The sequence below is a fragment of the Lissotriton vulgaris genome, chromosome 9, assembly GCF_964263255.1.
Source record: "Lissotriton vulgaris chromosome 9, aLisVul1.2, whole genome shotgun sequence".
NCBI classification, from domain to species: Eukaryota; Metazoa; Chordata; class Amphibia; order Caudata; family Salamandridae; genus Lissotriton; species Lissotriton vulgaris.
Genome location: NC_141697.1, coordinates 285,268,328 through 285,283,026, shown reverse-complemented (window position 1 = coordinate 285,283,026; position 14,699 = coordinate 285,268,328). Strand labels below are relative to the sequence as shown.

Here is a 14,699-nt window from a genome sequence, read left to right as displayed (position 1 = left end):
TGCTCTTGCATGCACATTTATTCTGGCTCGACGTCTGGTACATGGGACTCAGTTAAGCACTTCTAACTCCCATTATCTAGGATCATAACGCCAGGTGCAAGTTTTCAAAATGCTTGTGCATAACATTTGGAGCTAGAGCTTTCTAATAACCTAAAACGTGTTTCCTGCAATCTACACCAGTTTGCCCTGGTGACTGTGGTATCCAGTGGTTGCAACCTGGGTCCTTGTGCTGCAACCTGGGTGACTTTGCTGGGTGTCACTGCCTGGAGGGTTGTGCTGACTTCCACTCTCACAGTCACGGCACTATGTGCCGCTGTCTCTGGGATTGAGTGACGTGGTTCTGTTTTGTGTCTTACTTGCTGCAGTTGCTCTTTGTGCTGATGTCTTAATGGTTATGCAGTGTGCTCTGTGTTCAGTGCTTGTTCTGTTGAAACAGGCTCGCTGGTTGTTCTCTGTTCTATAAGCTCAGTGATCATGTTGCGTGCATCAATCTCTGTAGTTTTACTTAATTCTTTGTATCTGTGCTGTATTATGCAATGTTTGCTATTGCGTGGCTTATTCTTTGGTTGTGCTTGCACAGCAGTCTCATCGGTCCGGTTTGTTCAAGACATCTCTGAGACATTCAGTAAGTTGACCTAGGAATGCATTCCGCCAGTTGCTTACCATTGGCTTTGTGGTTTGTAACTCACATTTTCTTGCTTTTATATTTGCCACCTTTATTTGTTTTAGGCTGCCCAGCTCAAGTTTGTCCTTCCCGTTGCTCAAATCTGTGTACTGTATTCTTCCATGAACTCACTTTCTGTAAACAGGCCTTTAAATCTCGATCTTATATTGTCACATTTGCTGGGTATTCAGACGGACGTCAAATGTCAGGCAGGTTCTTCCAGGGAGCTTGGTGTTTATTTTTATTTTCTGACTTCAAAGTGAGAGGATTTATGTGAGAATATTGCTGTCTAATGTAGTTCTGCTTGAGGAAGGCTGTACATTATTATTATTATTTCTAGCACACAGCAAAATGTAAATGTCTGTAAATAAAGTTTGCTGACTATCAAATCAATACATTGGGTGATGACTCTACCACGCATTATAGTTTGTGCCCTGCATTATAGTTTGTGCCCCGTATACTTTTATCAGTAAAACGGTATGCAAGTGCAAATATAATTAATCATCATTTCAAGTGAAGATGTGTTGTCTGCAATGGCAGTATGCTACCATACCATGCATACTCCACGTTAACCCACTCCACTCTGCGCCATTCCACGACACTGCACTCTACTCTGCACCAATCCACACTACGCCACTCCACATCTGAAAGAAACAGGTTAGTATTAGATTCCTTACCTTAGAATATCCCCAGGCGTCAGACTGGATCCGGAAACGTTTGCGTAGCAGTATCCTTGCGCGTCGGTAGGCGTCGTCTGTGGGTCCGCGTCGTGGGCGCCGTGATGACGTCGTCGGAGGACACAGACGCCGCCTCCGCACGCTGACGTCAGTTCTTCTTTTTTCCCCGCCAGCAGCGCAGATCCGGAAAAAGTGGTACCTTAGTCATTTTTTGACTAAACTTTTTACGATCCCTTTTGATAATTTTCAAGTCTTCGACTCCGAACGGTGCCGGTAGTGATGCCAGGTTTCAAACCCTGTGAGGACTGCGACCGACAGATGTCGGTAACCGACCCTCACCGCCGGTGCCTTCACTGACTCGGCGTCGACCACGACGACAAGGCCTGTTCCGACTGCCGAGCCCTGACATCGAAGCTAGGCGGGAGCAGTCCCGCAAGCGGCTCGAGCTCTGGCAGTCGGCCCCACGCCGCGAGAGGTCCCGGTCCGGACAGAGTTTGAGGGACCGGTCGCGGGGTTGGAGCCATCATAGCTCTGGGAGTCACCATCACTCTTAAGGCTCGAAGTCGTCAGGTAAGCACAAGAAGTCGAAGATACGTCATCGCTCTTCTGACTCCCCCTGACGCTCGCGCGACGCGGCCGGGGGTTCGGGTGACACCACCCACGCGGCTCCGTCGGAGTCGCGGGCGTCGCGGCCTGCCCCATACCCTCCGGCCCCTGGGCAGCAATCGACGCCGGAGGAGATCAAGCGCTTCCCTCCTGGCCATGAGGTCCGTCTCTCCTCCGACGGGCTCCGCTGCGCCTTCGGACCCAGCGGACCCGTCTGGGGGCCCTAGCGGGTCGGGTGCTTCGGCCCGATGCTGCCGATGCCTTCAGGCCCGGCGCCGCAGGGCCTCGCTGGATCCGCTTCCGGATCCGGGTCGTCGCCGGTTGACCTGACGACCTCACCGGCGCCGGTCCCTAGGGTGTCACCTCCGGCACCGCCGTCCCCGATAGCTCCCTCGATCCGGTTCCGGCGTCGGAACGGCGCCGCTGGGTGCCGCTTTCGACGCCGCTTGAAGAGTTTTACTTCAATTAACCGGCCCCATCCTTTGACAACCCTGATTATCAGGAAATGTGTGATGAGGAGTATTGGGAGGGGTCTGAGGACCCTCTGACATGTGAGTGTCAGTCCCAGCAGGACTGGACAGGTGAACTTGGGGATGCCAGTGGTCTGGACACTTCGCCAGACACTGGTTTTGTCTCACCTCCTACCGTGGCTACGGAGGAGGGGGCAACCTAATGTGTGGTGTTGACGCGGGCGGCCAGGGCCTTGGGCCTTGAGCTCCCCGTCGCGGCCGTGAGGACTAACCTCCTCACTGAGGTCCTTAAACCGCAGTCTAGCTCAGCTGAGCCTCTGCTGCCGTTTAATGAGGCCTTGCTTGATGTTCTTTTGGGCACTTGGTCCAGGCCCGCTACAGGTCCGCCTGTAGATAGGAACGTGGGCAGACACCACCGTCCGGCCCCGGGCGACCCTCGTTTCCTGTCCACCCATCCCACCCCAGAGAGCCTGGTCATCCAGGCCTCCAACTCCCAGAGCGCATTCCCGTCGGCTCCGCCCGATCGGGAATCCAAGAGGTATGAGCAATACGGCAAAAAGGTATTCTCCTCCCTGAGTTTGGGACTGCGGTCTTCCATTAACGCGTGCCTCTTGGGCCGCTACACCCACTCTCTGTGGGACGCGGTCGCGAACGTGCTGTCAGAATGCCCGGCGGAGGTCAAGGCTAAACTCGCCCAAACCCTTGCGGAGGGTAGAGATGCAGCACGTTATTCCATCCGGTGTGGGCTGGATACCACCAACTCACTGGGCAGGGTGATGGCAACGACAGTGGCGATTCGTCGCCACGCCTGGTTGAGGTCCGCCAACTTTTCGGCCGATGTCCAGAATACACTCATGGACATGCCGTTTGATGGCCGTCGCCTTTTTGGCGACAAGGTAGACCATGCGCTTGAGCGCTTTAAGGACTCCAGGGCTACGGCCAAGTACTTGGGCCTCCCGGCCCCGCGCCAGCAAACGGGTGCCTTTCGCTCCTTTCATGGCCAGGAAAGGGGCGCCCCCACACATGCTGCCAGCCACGCACCGCAGACTAATATCCAACGCAGTGGCGGCCGTGGAAACCGCCGTGGAGGCGGTCGGGGACAACGGCGAGGCCAGTCCACACCTACCCCTGCAGCATCCGCCTCAAAACCCTCCTAGTCCGTGCTTTCAGGCCCATGTGACGCCACTGGGGGGGCAGGGTTCGCCATCACCTCCTCCACTGGAGCACTGTCACATCAGACAGGTCGGTGCTGCAAATCGTCCGAAGGGGCTACTCCCTCCCCTCCGAGGCGACCCCTCCAGCCATGCCACCGCAATACCACCGCGTGTCGGGGATCACTTGCGACTTCTGCAAGAGGAAGTTATGGCCCTCTTGGCCAAGGGGGCCTTCGAGTGCGTTGCTGGGCCAGAAGTAGGGTGTGGTTGGTACTCCCAATACTTTCTGGTACCCAAGAAGGGCAAAGCGGGCCTACGCCCTATCTTGGATCCACGGAACGTCAACGGCTTCCTCCAGAAGGAGAAGTTCAAAATGCTAACACTCGCTCAGGTCTTAGCTGCCCTGGACTCAGGAGACTGGATGGTAGCGTTGGACTTGCAGGATGCTTATTTTCACATCCCCGTCCTGCCGGCCCACCGGCACTACCTGCGGTTCACGGTAGGCCACAAGCACTTTCAATTTACCATGCTCCCCTTCGGCCGTACCAGCGCCGCACGGGTGTTCACGAAGGTGATGGCGGTGGTCGCAGCTCATCTGCGCAGGTTAGGGGTTTCAGTCTTCCCCCTACCTCGAAGACTGGTTGTTGAAGGCGGGCTCGCCCCTGTCAGTCGTCAGCGACCTCCAGACGACGGCAGACCTCCTGCACCAGCTGGGGTTCTCCATCAATGTGCGGAAGTCACACATGTGCCCCTCCCAGAAGCTCCTCTTCATCGGAGCGGTTCTCTACTCGGTGCAGTTTCGGGTTTATCCTCCAGAACAGCGGCTTTGGGATATTCAGGCTCTGATTCCGATCTTTCAGCCTTTATCCTGAGTCTCGGTCAGGTTGACGCTGCGGCTTCTGGGGCTGATGACCTCCTGCATCCTTCTGGTGCATCACGCCCGGTGGCGGATGCGGGCTCTGCAGTGGGACCTGAAGTTTCAGTGAGCCCTCCTTTCCTTCTTGGCGACTGTGAAAGGAACTGAGTGACGAGACGCAGACCGCCACTGCTGCGTTGCTTCCTAATTAAACCCGAAGGACTAAGTGGAAATTACCAGATGCCGCGGTTCGAGGCCGGCACAAACTAATTCAACATTGGGGCCCCTTCACAACGCGCCCACACGTGCATGTAGATTGACACAAGTTATTAGAGTGTCCATTGTGTCCTGTGTCCACACCCTTTTATCCATACCAAAGGACTGTTACCCACAATTAGAAGTGTTGGTCCTGAAGAGAACCCCGCAATAGGGGGTTCGAAACGGGTCGACCAGTTTGTTGACCAGTCTGTTGGTACCTTTTGTCAATTGGATTTAAGGAAGGAAATCGTTGGTTTCAACAACATGGATTGGCTCCTTGAATGATTTTTCTAATCAAATAAGACTGTTTACGATAAAACCATAAAGTGTAACACCATTAATAGGGACGGACAACCCATTTCTGACATTAGGTTCTAAAACAATGTTGTATATTTGTTTATGTAATGATATATGAGGTATGAATGTTCGCTTTGAATGGATGTAGGATGTGTGTTAAATTTTGTAAATGTTATGTATATGATATGAAGTTTTCAAGTTATTTTGTTATATCTGTTTGTACATGCAAAATCAAACAAGTGAAGTCTCTATGAAGTAATATGTTTTCACCATTAAGATGAATCAATAATAATAAAATTCAGTGACGTAATTTCTAAAACGGACCGTTATGATTTATTCATAAAAGGTATCAGAAATAGAGTTAAGCGTAGTCCAGTACTGGCATTTGTGGTGTTCTTTTTGGTTTCAGTGAGCCCAGCACCAGGGCAACCTGTCCGACCATGTCCTGGTCTCGGAGGGCACTGCGAGACAGCTGCAGTGGTGGCTCACGGACCGCGATTGGGTCAGCGACAGATCCCTCTCCCTTCCCCAACCGGAGCACATAGCTGTGACGGACGCGTCCCTCCAGGGCTGGGGAGGCCATATGGGAGAGTCGGAGATCAGAGGCCTCTGGTCTCCGGCGGAGTCCCGGCTCCATATCAGCCTTTTGGAGCTGCGGGCGATTCGTCTAGCACTGAAGGCATTCCTCCCTTCTGTCCGGGGGAGTGTAGTGCAGGTGTTCAAGGACAACATCACCGCCATGTGGTACTGCAACAAACAGGGTGGGGTAGGGTCGTGGACCCTCTGCCAGGAGGCTCTGCGCCTCTGGCAATGGCTGGAACATCAGGGCGAGACCCTAGTGGTTCGACACCTGGCAGGTTCTCTGAACGCCAGGGCGGACGAACTCAGCCGCCGGTGCATGATGGATCACAAATGGCGTCTGAACTCGGACGTGGCGCAAGGTCTCTTTCTGCAGTGGGGAGAGCCTTGGTTAGATCTATTCGCCACCGAAGAGAACGCGCAATGTCATCAGTTCTGCGTGTTGGAATTTCCAAGGCGGCACTCGCTCGGAGACGCTTTTCGTCACGAGTGGAGTTGCGGTTTGTTGTACGCCTTTCCGCCTATTCCACTTCTGCCCAGAGTGCTGAAGAAGATCAAATGCGACCGGGCCCAAGTCATCCTTGTGGCTCCGGACTGGGCACGAAGGTACTGGTCTACCGAGCTACTCAGTATGTCAGTCGATCCCTTGGTATGTCTGCCTCTTCAGGAGGACCTTCTGTCGCAGCAGCAGGGGACGGTCCTCCACCCGAACCTGTCCAGTCTCCACCTCCATGCTTGGAGATTGAGCAGCGACAGTTGAGGCCATTTGACTTGCCTCCTGAAGTCTGTAATGTCATTCTGGCAGCAAGGCGTCCCTCCACAAAGTCGGTATACGCCTGCAGGTGGAACAGATTTGTGGCATGGTGCACAGCAAAGGCTGTGGATCCTCTCTCTGCCCCTCTTTCTGAGGTTCTTCTCTTCCTTCTTTCTCTTGCCCAGCAGGGCTCTGCTCTGGGCACTATCAAGGAATACCTTTCTGCCCTTTCAGCCTTTCTAAGGCTGCCTGATCAACCATCTTTGTTCATGTCCCCTATTGTAACTCGTTTTCTGAAAGGCATCACACACGTTTCCCCCTGTTCCGTTTGTGATGCCTCAGTGGGACGTGAACCTTGTTCTTACCTATCTGATGTGCGCTCCCTTTGAGCCACTTCACAACTGTCCTCTCCGCCTTCTTACTCTGAAGACTGCTTTCCTGGTTGCCATCACCTCTGCCAGGAGAGTGAGTGAGCTCTAGGCTCTTTCATCCAAACCTCTTTCCTTACTGTCCATCCGGACAAGGTTGTGTTGCAGACTAGACCCTCTTTCCTGCCCAAAGTTGTCACGGCCTACCACATCGGGCAGTCTATCACCTTGATCACCTTCTTTCCGCCCCCGCATCCCTCAAAAGAGGAAGAGCGGCTCCACCGTCTGGACCCAAAACGTTCCGGGTGGATGACCAAATCTTTGTTGGTTACATCGGCGCTAAGAAGGGACGGGCGGTGCACAAGCGGACCATCTCTGGGTGGGTCATCTTGTGTATCAAGGCTTGTTACTCCTTGGTGAAGAAGGAGCCTCCTGTTGGGCTGCGGGCCCATTCCACTCGGGCCACGGCGGCTACCACTGCCCTGGGCCAGGGAGTCCCCTTGCAGGACATCTATCAGGCACCTACGTGGGCCTCGCTGCACACGTTTGCAAGACACTACTGCCTGGACAGACAAGTCCGGAGGGATGGCTTCTTTGGCCGTTCCGTCCTCCACGACTTTCTGGTGTGATTATTGGTTCGCAGACCCACCACCGGGGTTGGTATTGCTGGGGTATCTATTCTAAGGTAAGGAATCTAATACTAACCTGTTTCTTTCAGATGAACAAGTTACTTACCTTCGGTAATGATATATCTGTAAGAAACAGTAGTTAGTATTAGATTCCTTACCGGCCCGCCCATCCTCCCCGTTCTGCGAACCGATATCTAGGGTTAAGGTCATCCCTTTCAGGGCCCTAGTTTCAATGGCACCAGTGTTGGTTTTTAACATGGCTCTGCGTTTCTGGCACGGAAAAGCTGTGTCTAAGAACTGACGTCAGCGCGCGGAGGTGGCGTCTAAGTACTTCGCCGATGTCATCACGACGCGGACGACGGACGCGGAGCCACAGACGACGCCTACCGACGGGCAAGGGTACTGCTACGCAAAGGTTTCCGGATCCAGTCTGACGCCTGGGGATATTCTAAGGTAAGGAATCTAATAATAACTACTGTTTCTTACATATATATCATTACCGAAGGTAAGTAACTTGTTCGTCACTGCTCCTTCTCTGCACCACTACACTCTCCGCCGCTTTACTCTACACCACTCCACTCTATACCAATGCACTTTATACCACACTACTCTATTATGCACCACTGCAATTTTCACCACTGCACTGTACACCGCTGCACTCTACAGCACTCTATGCCACCCTTCTCTGCAACACTGCACTCTATGCCAATGCCTTCTACTCTGTAGCGCTCCACTGTACGCCAGTGCACTCTATGCCAATCCCTTCTATGCTACTCTAATCTACTCTGCACCACTGCACTCTATTCTGAAACAATCTACTCTATGCCACTGTACTTGGCGCAACTGCATTGAGCATTACTCCACTCTACTCTTTGCCGCTGCACTCTATGCAAATGCACTTTACTCAAAATCAATGTATTCTATGCCAATATTCTCTGCACCACTGCATTCCACCCCACTATACTCTGCTACTGCACTTTATGCCACTCTATTCTACTCTGCGTCACTGCACTCTGCACCACTGCTCTCTACGCCATTGAACTCTATGCCAATCCACTCTAAGTCGCTCTCTTCTACTCTGCACCACTGCACTCTACAGCACTCTACGCCACTTCACTCTACTCTGAAACAATTTACTCTATGCCACTGCAGTCTACGCCACCGTATTCCGCTCTGCACCACTGCACTTTACGCCACAGCTCTATGCACCAAAGCACTACACACCACTTTACACAAATCCAACACTCTCGACGGCACTGCACTTTATGCCAATATACTCTGCACCACTGCACTGCACGCCACTATATTTGATTCTATGCCCCTGCACTCAATTCCACTTTGCTCTACACCATTGCACTCTACATCACTTTACTCTGCACCACTGTATGACACTGCACTCTACACCAATGCATGTAATTTTACTCTATGCCCTGCACTCTACTCTGCAGCAATTTATGCCACTCTACTGCACTCTACACCACTCTAATCTAGTGTCCACCGCTGCACTCTACGTCTCTTCACTCTGCGCCTCTCAACTCTGCACCACTCTACTCTGCACCACTCTACGCTATACCCATGCACTCCACCCCACTCTACTATGCACCACTGCACTCTTTAACCTCTGTACTCTAGGCCACTCCACTCTGTATCACTGCACTCTACACCAATTCACTCTGCGCCACTACTCTATACTACTCCACTCTAGTCTGCACCACTTAACTCTACTCTGAAACAATCTACTCTACTCTACTACACTTTATGCCACTCTACTCTTCACCACTCCACTCTATGCCACTGTAATCAACGCTGCACCAGTCTACTCTACGCCACAGCACTCTGCATCACTCTTCTCCACTTAACTGTAGTCTGAAACAATCTACGCTATGCCACTGTACTCAACGCCACTCTACTCTGTGCCATTCCACTCTACTCCAATGCACTCTACGCTGCGCTACTGTAAACCACTGCAGTATACTCCAATTCATGCTACACCACTTTACTCAAAACCAATCCACCCTACGCCAACTACTATGCACCACTGCTCTTTACGCCAAGATACTCTACAACCTTCTAATCTATGCCATTGTACTCTATACCACTGCTTCACTCTACACCTTTGCACTCTTCGTCACTGGAATCGACGCCACTCTATTTATTTATTTTTAGAGTTTTTTATAGCGCGAACTTGACCCGAGGGTATCAGAGCGGTTTACAAGGGTTGAACAGACATCACTTTACAAGGTATGCACAAGCATTATAGTAGTCATGAAGGGTAGTTGTAAACAATAAGAGGTGGATTAAATATTCAATTATTTCCAGAGGTAGCGATGCTCACACCACTGTCTGTGCCCTCTGCACCACTCTACTCTGCACCACTCTGCATGACTGCAATCTGCCCCATTTTGCTCTATGCCACTGAATCACTCTACTTCATGCCAATGCACTCTACACCGCTCTACTCTACATTACTCCACTTTATGCCACTGCACTCTACCCTTCACCACTCCATTGTATGCCACTCCACTCTGCCCTACACCACTCCACTCCACTCTATGCCACTTTACTGTACGTCACTCTATAACACTGCTGTCACTGCATGCTACATTGTCATGGAGATAACAACACAAGTATGGGTAATGAAGCATGAAGCCCACTCAACACAATTACTGCACTCAACACAGAGAGAAAGCATCACAGAACAAAACTAACTGTATTGCATTACATTGCACAACCACTATAACTGCAGCTTAAAGCATAACCACTGAGGCTGCAAAACAGCGGTTACCCACCTAGACTGTGCAGCCTATGTAAACAACTGACATTACAGCACATACCTAAATGGCACAGCCTACAACACATACATTGGCAAAGCCAATAGATGCTAGATATGCTAGAGCTATTGGCTTTGCCAGTATGTTTTAGCAATGTTGTACACCAGAGTGGCTGCAGTTCAGCATGGCTACAAGTTTATATGGTAAAGGAGAGTGGCATGGAGTGTCGTGTCATGAAGTGGAGTGTTATGGAGTGGCATAAGGAAGAGTTGAGTGGCGTGGAGCAGAGCGAAGTGGAGTGTCATGGAGTAGCATACAGAGTTGTGGAGGAAGTAGAGTGTCACAGAGTTGAAGGGTGTATAATTGAGTGTTGTAGAGTGGAGTACAGTGTCAGAGTTGAGTAGAGTGTCATAGAGTGGAGTGCATTGAGTGTCGTGGAATGGTGTAGAGCCGAGTGGAGTGGTGGCATACAGTGGAGTAGAGTGTTGTACAGTAGAGTGCAGTAGAGAAAAGTAGAGTGGCATAGAGTCGAGTGGAGTAGTGTATCAGAGTGGTGTAGTGCGTCAGAGTGGAGTAATGTGGCATGGAGTGGCATAGAGGGAATTGCGTAGAGCGCTGTAGAGTGGATTAGTATCATAAAATGGCGTACAGTTCAGTGGTGGAGAGATCAGTGTTGCAGAGTAGAGTGACGTACAGTGAAGTGGCATAAAGTGGAGTGGTGCAGAGTGGAGAGGTGCGGATTAGAGTGGAATGGTGCAGGGTAGAGTGAAGTGGCATTGAGTGGAGTGGTGCAGAGCAAAGTACAGTGGCATAGAGTAGAATGCTTTAGAGCATAGTGGCGTAAAGTGCAGTGGTGCAAAGTAATTGCAGCTGTACAGTGGTGTAGGGTGCACTGGTGAGTGAATTGGCATTCAGTGCAGTGGTTTAGAGCAGAGTGGCATAGCGGAAGTGGAGTGGAGTGGTGCAGAGTAGAGTGCAGTGGCATAGAGTGGCAGCTTAGAGTAGAGTGGTGCTGCGTTGAATGCACTGGAGCAGAGTGAAGTAGAGTGGCATAAAGTACAATGGCATAGTGTAGTGGCGTACAGTAGATTGTTTCAGAGTAGAGTGGAGTGGTGCAGGCTGGAGTAGAGTCGAGTAGAGTAGTGGCGTAGAGTACAGTGTTGCAGATTGGAGTGGTCTAGACGGGAATGGTGTAGACTACAGTGGAGAAGAGTGCAGTGGTGCATAGTAGGGTGGGTTTGAATGCACTGGTATAGAGTAGAGTGATGCAGATTAGAGTAGAGCCATGCAGAGTGAAGTGGCGTGGTCTGAAGTGAAAGAGTGCAGCGGTGCACAATAGATTAGAGTGGCATAGGGTGCATTGGCATAGGGTACACTATAGTGGTGCAGAGTACAGTGCGGTGGCTCAGAGTAGAGTGGCAGAGAGTGCAGTGCTGCAAGTAGTTTGTCAGAGTGCAGTGGTGTAAAGTAGAGTGGCATTGAGAGCATTGGTGTAGAGTGCAGTGGTGTAGAGTAGAGTGGCATTGAGAGCATTGGTTTAGAGTGGCATAGAGTGCAGTGGTGCAGAGTTCGCTGGCATAGAGTGTATTGGTTTTGAGTAAAGTGGCATGGAAAGCATTGCTGTAGAGTCCAATGGCATGGAGCCTTGTAAAATAAATTTGCATAAAAAATTCATAGGGTGGTTCTAGAAGAGGGAAATCTTACAGATGAGGTGCTCCTCATCATAAGCAATGGGCGGGCTCCAAGCCCTGAATATTCTTGGTAAATCCACAATATGTGTTTCGCAACCAGACAGCTCTGCTGTCTGGTAGGCTCTGCCTAAAAAAGACTGTGTTACCAATGCACGCAAATTAGAAACCACAAACCTCTACCACATTATTGTATCTTGCCTCCACTATATAACCCAATGATTTTCTTCTGCTTTCCTTTCTGCAGTGTCACAGAAGAGAGTGGTGCCTCTGGATTTTGATGATAGCTTGGGTGTGACAATCAATGGAAGCAAATCCTGAGTGTCAGGAGGAACTGGCCACATTGTATCATGGAGGGGAGCACCGCTCCAGCTTCGACACCCATGGAAGGTCTCACCAAGTCTTCAATTTTTGAAAAGCACTCTACTGCTGCACGCTTTCATCTGAAGTGCAGTTTTTTGTAGCCGTACTGAGGATGGAACCCTCTGAAAGGCAGAATATGTTTGCCGCTCATCCATACAGGGAATTGTTTATACACCTTCCAACCAGTCGATGGACTTTTGAGGGTTACTTTTGTGCTTCAACGTGTCCAAATCCCAGTATCTGAAATGCAGCTTCCTTCTATCGAGAGTGATGGAATTTTCATATAGTCACTTTATCAGATGGCGCTATCCTCGATAAAAAAGGAGCACACTCTGAAACCACTGTGGAATCCACTGCAATAAGCTGAGACATTGATTGTGCCAATACCCAAAGCCCTTTTATTGTTTTTGCCCACAATGGTGTCCCAGGACAGTTAACGCTGACCCGTGTGAAAGATGCTGTCTCCAAGGGCACTAGCACTAGACTCGCCTACTGGCGTCAATGCACAGCACTGTTTTGATGAAGAGTAAAGGAAGGCTCCACCTCAAGGGTACAGGCTCATCTAGATGTGCTGGCACTGCAGAATTGCCAACAATGAATCCTCAAGAATGAGAGATTTGAGAGTGTGGTGTTTACCTCGGAGATTTGTTCATCTCTTGTCGAGATGTAAAAAAAAAATGTAACTTTTGCAATGGTGAATCGGGGTGTCATGTGAGAGCTAATAATGCAAGCACAAACCAAAATACAAAGAGAGTATGCTACACTTTTGAATACAAATGTTATTTGGAAGCTAGAGGTAGTTGATACTTTATAGTTCACCATCACATGATTTGCAAAGCAGCAGCGCATACCAATTGTTTCTGGGTACTTTCTTCCTACATAGATTCCATCTTTTCAAATAGTTCCAGGTGTTGGACAGAACTCAAAACATTTTCATAAAAAGAGTGTGCATTGACTGATACTATGAATACCACATGAGCTCCTTGGTTCCAAGGTCAATGGAAGTGAACCTCTACATAGTACTATCCCGTGTCACTAATTCTTGTTCATGTCATTTTGGGCCAAGGATGCAAGTATCTTTGAAGTAGATGTTTAGCTATACAAACATTGTCATGCACAATGTGACCGAAAGAAAGGACTGATTATCATTCTCCGTGCTGATAGCCTTACGAGTACCTTATCTGTAAGATTTCCCTCTTCTAGAACCACCCTAGGAATTTTTAATGCAAAATTATTTTACATGGCTCTCTTGAAAATCTATTATAGGTCTGAGTATCATGGCATTTCATGCACAAAGTTATCGTAAGATACCATTGCGCACCACTTACTCGAAGGATGTGAAAATCTTTGTTTATTCGTGCTTATGATGAATTGATTCTTCAGCCCCTTCTACAGCTTTCATGATCCTTTAATTGATTCATTTGAAGCATGTTTTCATAAACTTGCAGTCATTCTTCAGTAGATTTGAATTCATATTCTTAAATCCCAGTTAGGAATTACATGTTTTTTGCTAAGCATTACCCAGTTTACTGTGAATCTCTTTGGGTTGTTCTTCAGAAGCTACGTGCTCGTTTCATTATCGATATTCACTTAATGAAACTAAAAAGTAAAATTGGAATACTTAACGCTTGGCTATAGAAGTCTAAAAGCCCTTTCAGAAACCATATGCTGCAGTAATTTATTTTCCCATACTTAAGTGAATTTCCTCAAATTTTCCTCTCAGCTACATTCTGCTATCATACTCGTCTCCTTTCCACAATATGTTTCTGTGTCCCCACCCCAGCCACTTTATTCATTTAATCCCGTGAAGTTTTGTGGTTCGCATTCCCCGCTCATTTCTGGCTTATTTTTAGCCTATTCGTTATGTTTATTCTCCGGATCATCGGGATCTTATCCATGAGCTTTTAATAATAATAATTTGACTCATTGGTTTGAAGTATTTTACATTTTTCAACTTTGCTTTTGATTCCATTTATAGGACTTGATTTGCCGCTGCACAGCTATACGCCATTTAGAAACGGCTGCGAGAATAGTAATCGCTCACATTTTGAATATGCACATAGTCCTGTGCCTACTTTGGTTGGCTCTGCATTATTTAATAGGTATTGCAGCTGTTTAAAATTATTGCATGATTTTGTAAAGTCTGCTGCATCCTCCAAATTTTCCTTTGTTGGGGGACACATTTATGAAAATGCATCTGCTGTAAAGACACAAATTTTACTATTTTAATTAATGTTATGCTTTTTTTTTTATTGTGGTGCAAATGACTTAGAAGTGTTCCGTAAATATTATATTTATTAATTTATCTGTTTCTTTTCATTTACAACCTTATTCAAAATATTGCTTAACACCTTGGCTGCTAGGTGTTTTCCCCCCCTGTGCTGGCACTCATTTATTCCCATTGTTCATGACGAGCTCAGCTCGTCATCAGCACAGCTCAACCGTGCATCATGACGAGCTGAGCTCGTCATCAGCATCGAAAGGGTTAATTTACTAATTTACGGTTCTTTCTTGGTTTTCTTCTCTTGGCATTCCGCAGTGTAACCCCTCTGGTCTCTGAAATCT

General features: G+C 49.1%; 1 protein-coding gene across 1 annotated transcript in view; it reads left to right on the top strand.

Moving 5' to 3' along the window:
- Positions 1 to 14,476, top strand: part of CEP128 (centrosomal protein 128) — a 757,252-nt gene extending 742,776 nt beyond the window's left edge. The window contains exon 23 of the mRNA XM_086937589.1: positions 12,019 to 14,476. Coding sequence (XP_086793715.1) covers positions 12,019 to 12,092 — 74 coding nt within the window. The 3' untranslated portion in view covers positions 12,093 to 14,476. The remainder of the gene's footprint in view (positions 1 to 12,018) is intronic.
- Positions 14,477 to 14,699: the final 223 nt, after the last annotated feature.